General features: G+C 40.7%; 1 protein-coding gene across 1 annotated transcript; it reads right to left on the bottom strand.

Annotated features, from left to right (window-relative positions):
* Window positions 1-995: 995 nt before the first annotated feature.
* slc66a1 (solute carrier family 66 member 1) lies at window positions 996-6,717 on the bottom strand. The gene is made up of 8 exons (XM_067591530.1): window positions 6,573-6,717; window positions 5,764-5,955; window positions 5,544-5,673; window positions 5,028-5,115; window positions 4,350-4,504; window positions 4,147-4,239; window positions 3,076-3,261; window positions 996-2,021 (listed from the first exon to the last, which is right to left on the bottom strand). The coding sequence occupies exons 2-8, from the start codon at window positions 5,952-5,954 to the stop codon at window positions 1,935-1,937; spliced, it is 930 nt and encodes a 309-aa protein (XP_067447631.1). The 5' UTR covers window position 5,955; window positions 6,573-6,717; the 3' UTR covers window positions 996-1,934.
* Between the last annotated feature and the right edge of the window lie 494 nt (window positions 6,718-7,211).

Here is a 7,211-nt window from a genome sequence, read left to right on the forward strand (position 1 = left end):
GGGAACTGACAGTTTGAAGCTGACATGACCAAAGATCTTCTACTCCTGTAAATGTTCTCTTGTTGGAAAAAAGAAACCTGTCAATGAGGCAGGGAGATCATTCCTAGACATTTTATGAAGGAAAACTGGGGAAAACAAAGCTGGGGATCGATAGCTTTAGAAGGCAATGTGTGTCTCCATCTACATTATTTCAATACTGATTCTTTTAAATCCATACATTTTTCCCACATGAGGCCGTTCTGGTTGCGACAGGGATTTGAACTCACAACCTCTGAGACACAAAGGCCCCCCCCCCTCTCCCTCAAATTCTTGCAGAAACTGGAATCATCTCATTAAGAAATTCCCAATGTAAAGTGTTTATAAACAGCCTCTTGTTCATCCCTGGTGATGGATGGATGCTTCCTATCACTGGCTCTTCCTGCTAACTCCCCAACCCGCTTAACAGTCCTTCTTTCTGCCACTGTTTCACAACAACACACTGTAGCACCATCCATCCCCCAAGACACACACACACACTTACTGGACCCTTGTTATTTTTGCACTGACCTCTGTTCCTTGGTGTGTGGGCCCTTACTGTTTTGAGTATGTGTGGTTGCATTATGTTTAATAGTGAGGGAAAGTGTGTTTGTGTGTGCGAGGGTGCAACTGAGAGGCCAGTGTGAATCTGCTAATGAAGAAAAACAACACGGCTGTCAAGGCCTCCCAACAGCAGGTCAAACACAGTCACTGGGGGTTGAGGTGAGTAAAGGCGAAGGGTTAGAGGTCAACATCAAGGCCAAGAGCAGGCCTTGACCTCTGCTGGGCTGAAAAGAAGAAGAGTGTAAACTGTCGGGGAGGGATGGCTCGGGAGCATTTTTCTGCTCAAGAGGAGCAGTTACAATAAATTCATAAATCAGAGCGAGGTTTTAAAAAAAGGGAAATGCCATTGTGAGAAGAATTTGGACAATCTTACATGACTCAACACTTTAGTCAGAATGAAAGGAACAGAAAAAAAGTGTAATCCATTTGTTTAATTATTTTTAACATATTTAATATTTTTTACAAGTACAAAACCGACCTTTGCGTCAAAATGTGCAAAACTGAGAATGAAAAAAAATGTGTAAATTAAACATGGTAGTGAAAATCTGTATCAAGTGACCGTTATCACCAGTGCAAACAAAACCGATCAAAAGTAAAATAAAACCGTACATCTACAATTAAAAAGGTATCTAAAATGCACAAAAAGTTTGTTTTGTTGTTTGGTTCTTCTTCTTTTTTTTTTTTTTTTTTTTTAAATCATCCCACATGATATACACATCAATTTAAAATAAACTAAATACAATTTACATTTTTACTAAACATTTCATCTTTTCCAGTCTGACATGTCGCCGCATTCACTTCTCAGAGCCCGAAAAATAAAAGATTCAAGTTTCAGGAGCTTTTCTGAAACACTGTAAACAAGATCAGACGGGGCTTCATGCAGTGGTTTGCGTCATGACTGTCAAAAAGTTTGGCAACGTTAAAACAACAGAATAACTTTAGAGAAACCTCTGTGCTGTCTGGTCACCCAAGCCAGCAGGTTTACTGACATCTACCTGAGGTCTGACATCAAACTGAGGTTGTGACCTAAAATCAGGAGGAGTTCAGGTTGACAGGAGAAGTTTTCATCCGTGTTCCACACCTGAACCCCTAAACCATCCCTTTAAAACTCTTAACATTGAGAGCAGTGTGAATCACATCACTGCAGCTGAACCCAAGGGAAGAACTCCATCTGACTCTCTGCTTCTGCAGATTAAAGCATATCGTAAACATAAAAAAGGGTATAATAAATAAAACTATAAAATCAAAACTAAAATGTTTTTTTATCCCGATTTGGTGTTGGAAATGTGATCTTGAGGGTTCGCTGGAAGCGAGTGTCTGCTTGTGTCCCACCAGTACACTCTGCACTCGAAGGTTTAGCTCCTGATCAGAGGCGTTGTCTCATCGCGGCCACCGTCCACCGCCGCTGAAGCTTTGCGGTAAATTAAGAACTGGATGGAGATCTGAACCACAATGTTAAGGAAATATGAATAAATCCTGGGAAATGTAATACCAGTTGCTGTCGCAAGATGTCAGCTACAAAAACACACAACTATGAAGAACTGGGAATATGTGCTTCAAAGGACGTCTTGTCGAGAGGCCTTGTGTCAAAATCTAGTTTTAAACACCTTTGTTATTTTAGTTTGTATTGTACTCATATGGTGCCTGAACACAGTTCCATGTGGTCAAATTACTAAAAACTAAACAACTCACATAAATAGTGGAGTCAGGTAGCATCGTTCCAGCAGAGCAGTACTGGTTAGTATCTGAGCATATAATGAGGCTGTATATTTTGCTAATGAACACTGTGCTTAAAGGAATAATCTGACATTTTGGGGAATACGCTTATTCACTTATCTGGTGAAAGTTCACAAATACACAATCACAGACAGAAGCAGCTGCAGGGTTCTGTTACTGTCTGTGTACGGGCACAACAGTCTTTTTTTTTCCACTGGGCGCCCTAATGTGTAAATCTAACCATGGTGCTGTACCCTGAGCTAAAGCTGATTGATATTCAGCTTTTCCTGAACTGGAAATGACTGTGACAGCAGAGCTAGTAACAATATTTAGACACCAAAACTGATCATGCTGTATGCTCAGTAAAAGCCTTCTGAAGGAACCTTTGGGAGCTGGCCCCTATAAAACTACAACACCCAGTCATCAGCAGGTCACTTGTGCCTCGTCTATATTTTCATTCAAAACAAACTTGCATGCTATTTCAGTGCACTAATTTGGTCATGTAGGGTGCAAAGAGAAGCAGGCCTCAGGGCACCGCTAATGGAGCTCTTACTGTCGTGTCCCTTTGCTGGCAACAAGCCGATTTCCCCCATGAGTGTTTGGACCTTTGATACTGTATATTGTATTTCCACACAGACAGTCACGAGATGTAAACCTATCTGATGAACTGTTGTTTCTTCCAGCTCAGCACTTTCTAAAATGTAGCATGTACATGGGATTAAGGAGGGCCCTGAGGCCCGGCAGCAGCCGACATGTTTTTTTGTTTCTGTAAAAGGATACGATTACGTCTAAGGAGAGTGTGCCGAGGCTGCCGATGAGCCAGGGCAGGTGATGGATCAGGTAGCTTTTCTCGCCTTGGCCATCGTCAGGGTTTTTCAGCAGGACGCTCAGGCCGTATGTAGTATTTCCCAAAATGACCAGAGCAAAGAGGAAGTAAGATACTCCCTCTGTCGACTTCCTCTTGAACTGTGGGGAGAAATGAGAGGATGGAGGGGGAAGTGGAAGAACCAAAAAGGTTATTATAAGGAATGGAAGATGTTTAAAACAGTCACCAGGTATATTTAACCTCCATGTTGTCAAAGGATTATGTTCACTTTCATTTTGTGCAGATTTAACCTTAAATCGAAACACAAAGGCAGATTACATATTGATTAGATCGCAAATGTTTCTAGAATGTATAAAGTCCTTTATAAAATCAGTTAAATAACTGTGGTCATCATACAGCATCAGGTATAAGCATTTAGATCTGGGGTCTCCAATTTTGTGGGTGTGAAAATCGATGCAGAACAACCAGAGATATGTCTTTTATTTGACACATTCATCTTCTTTGCCAACCGTCAAGTGACATCAGTTGAGACTATTTATCAGAGTTCATGCAGCTCCCTCTGGAGCCACAAAAGGCTTTATACAACTTTTTCACATATGCAGTACTGCTCCCCAAGACACGTAAAAAGACTTTGATGTGTGAAATTTGTGGAGTAATCGTTATTTTTATAGTTACAATGTATCAAATGACAATGTGTAATTTGAGAGGCATTGCTAGTGATAAATGATCACCGACTCTATCACCCTCAAATTCATGGAGAGCTTACTGTGATTAAATTACTGTGATCAACGTGAGAGTAAAAAAACTTCAACATTAGACATTTTTGTTTTTCTTTTTTCCGTTTTTTTTTTTCCTTCTGGTCATTTCACCCCTCAATTCCAGCCAGAGACCTTTGCTGCATATCATACCCATCTTTCCTGCTGTTTTCTGTCTGCTTCTACACTATCAACTGTCCAATAAAAGTGAAAATGACGCCAAAAATTATTTTTAAACATTTGTAACAGAGCCCACTTTGTCATACTCACATTAGTGTACATCTGGGGGAGTCTGGAACAGAGGTAGAGCACCGACGACACCGAACCGATGGAGAAACCAATGATCTCTTTAGGGGTAAAAGCCTGAAGCGACAGAGAGGCAGACACAACGTTACAGCAAGGAAAAACATACGGCTAGCTTCTAGTTCACTTCCACCACCAGGTCTCTGCTTAAATAAATGAAGAGGACTCACCCTGATAGGGGTAGCATCAGTGGTTGAGAGCAAGGTGCGCCCTCTGAACCCAGAGGGAATAACATCCGGTTGGCTGCCTAACCCAGGGAAGTGGGCGAGGCTGGTAGTGAAGCCCAGGACGCAGACCACACCCACCACGTTTAGGACCCTCCTGCCTGGAGAAGAGATGACGCCTGGATTTACCATTAATACTGGAAGAGACACTTCAGCACATTCCTCCAGACAAGGGTTACCGTGTCAAAGGTCACCAGTAAGGGAACAACGCCACAGCAACGTGAGGCATGTGATGACATCATTACAGGGACAGGCATTACCCTCTTCCTCTGTCTGGACTTGTCACGGATCATTGTATCATTGAACTTTGTTTACTAAGCAGCTGCGTCAGATAAAACTGATCTTTGAAGATGTCAACAGTACAAGCAAGTTTGACAGTTGGGAATAAAATACAAATTTGGGTTTGATCTGATAAAAGACAGACCTGAACTGCTGAAATGGCAGTTTTGAAGAAGAAACATTGGATCTTAATTGTGAGCTATATTAGCTTGTTGATGTCTATTTCACATGTTAACAGAGGCCTATGTGAATAGGATATCAAACTGAAACTCAAAAGACAAAAGGGAATAATTTGGTTCCTATATTGTGCATATGGAAAATTGAAAAGTAAAGAAAAACACTCACGTTCAGCTATTCTGTTCCTTGTCTTGTAGTATGAGTACATGGCCAGCATCAACAAGTCGGCCACAACGTAATAAACTGCTGTATATGTCTGGATGGATGACAGAGACAAAGACACATGAAACAGAAATGCATGAAAAAACAGATTTTCTTTACACAAACAAAGTCTTATTGGACTTCCATTGGTATCATTTTAGCAAAAGCAATGTTTCTTTGATGTATTTTGAACTAGCTAGTCACATCATTTAGTCAACTGACAGAAATTTGATCAACAATCACCTGAATAATCAATGAATCATCCAAGTCATTGATCAAGACTTGTAAGGTGATAACAGCTCTAAAAATGTGAGAATTTGTTTGCTTTTTTTCATCCCATCAACACTTGTTGTTATTCAAACCTCCTCAAAAAAATGACTTCTGATGAGCATTTGTCATTATTTTTGACATTGCGAATATCAAACAATTTATCAAAAACAACAATGTAAAGATTAATTGATAATAAAACTAATTATTAGTCACCTGAAGTGGAAGCTGGTCGGCCAAGAAGGAGCCCACCAGATTGCAGGTGTCACCTCCCAACCACAGTAGCAGAAACCAAATAGAGAGGGCACTGTCCATATTCCCTGTTTTGCATGAGCTGTAGTACTGTCTGAAATAGAAAAACAGACAATTTTACATGGCGTTTAGATAAAAGAGCACTTCCTCTAAAAGGCAGAGAGACGCCGACACAAACACTTACGGGAGTGAAGACACCATGAAGCAGAGGATAGACAGCAGGCCTAAGTAGATGCTGGCCATATCTCTTGCATCCTGGGCACATTCCCCGAGCCCTTCCCAAACCCATTTAGACCCATTAGGGCACAATGAGGTGAAGTTTCCCTGAGTGGTCCATCCAAAAGCTCCCCGTGTGAGGACTCCATCTGTCAACATTCTGCAAGGGAGAAAAGCCTCTATAAATATCCAGTATATTAGAAAAATATCATCCTCATCCTACACCTTCAGTTCTCATCATATTGCCAGAATATAAACAATGTTCACAGAGTGCTTCCAGATAAAGCATAAATATGAAAATGGCAGAAGATATCTCAGCCATGTGGCACAGATTGAGTTCCCAGAGCTCCAGCGCACACTCAAAATCAGTCATTTAAACATCAAAACGGACATCATATATAGAAAACAAATCTATAAGACTGTTTTCCAGTTAGCAAGGTCGTACTGAAGGGGTCAAAGGTTGATCAAAGCTTAGAAACAATACCAAAAACAGCCTTTAGATCCACATTCCCCTGTTGTTCCGCTGATTAGATCAAGGAAGCAGCGGTTAAATAAAGTGGTAGATTGTGTAGATACATCAGTTAGCGTGAGAAAAAACACATCACACACAAAACACACTCAACAAACACCAGAGAGTAAACAAATCTTTTTTTAGCCACTTAGCTGGCTAGCGACTATAACTACCACCTAAAACACACTGCTGGATTTCTTCTGTGGCTTTTACGCCTTAAAACATCTATAAGCTACCACAGTGAAAAGGAATAAAGGTTATCTTGCCTGTGTGGCCGCTGAAAAGCTGAAAACACCCTCAGCGGAACAAAAACCTCTTCGAGACTGCTGAGAAAAACAAGGAAGCTGACAATTAGCTAGGTCTGTGTCCGTGCGCTGATTGGTCGATTTGCTGAAACGTCACTGCATGGCTGGCACGTGACTGGTGGCTCGTGAGCTAAAAAACAAACCTGTCTGGTTTTCAAAATGAAAGTTCAACTCGGATAAAGAAAATGATCATTTCGTTAATTTATTTACAGTTATATTCCTCGTCATGGACAGGAAATGTCTGGTAAACATCCTTAATACACAATACATGTCTATAATACATTTTTAACACTGTGAATTTATGAAGTATAGAAAGTATGACAAGAAAAAAAATGAAAAGCTCAGCACCTTATGCCTCTCTATTGTATAGGCCAGTGGTTCTCAAAGTAGGGTCGGGGACCATAAGAGGTCCTTAAGGGGGCTCCAGGGGTCCCCAGCAAAAAGGAGAATAATTTATTTTCACCATAACTCCATCCATAAGTAACACAATCACACAATATATGACCACTTCAGTCAAGGGTTTTATACACTTTGTGTAATAAAACATCTAAAAGCAAAAATCTTATCAGATGGGGGTCCGTGGTCTAATTTATGTCGGTT

This window comes from Thunnus thynnus, chromosome 6 (genome assembly GCF_963924715.1).
Source record: "Thunnus thynnus chromosome 6, fThuThy2.1, whole genome shotgun sequence".
NCBI lineage: Eukaryota > Metazoa > Chordata > Actinopteri > Scombriformes > Scombridae > Thunnus > Thunnus thynnus.

What these genes read in the sequence shown, in the direction of transcription:
- slc66a1 (XM_067591530.1), bottom strand. Translation starts at nt 5,954, where the DNA reads ATGTTGACAGATGGAGTCCTCACACGGGGAGCTTTTGGATGGACCACT. An exon ending in CTGATGCTACCCCTATCAGG is followed by an intron (nt 4,240 to 4,349) that starts GTGAGTCCTCTT and finishes CTGTCGCTTCAG; the next exon opens with GCTTTTACCCCTAAAGAGAT. An exon ending in CACTCTCCTTAGACGTAATC is followed by an intron (nt 2,022 to 3,075) that starts GTATCCTTTTAC and finishes ATTGTGGTTCAG; the next exon opens with ATCTCCATCCAGTTCTTAAT.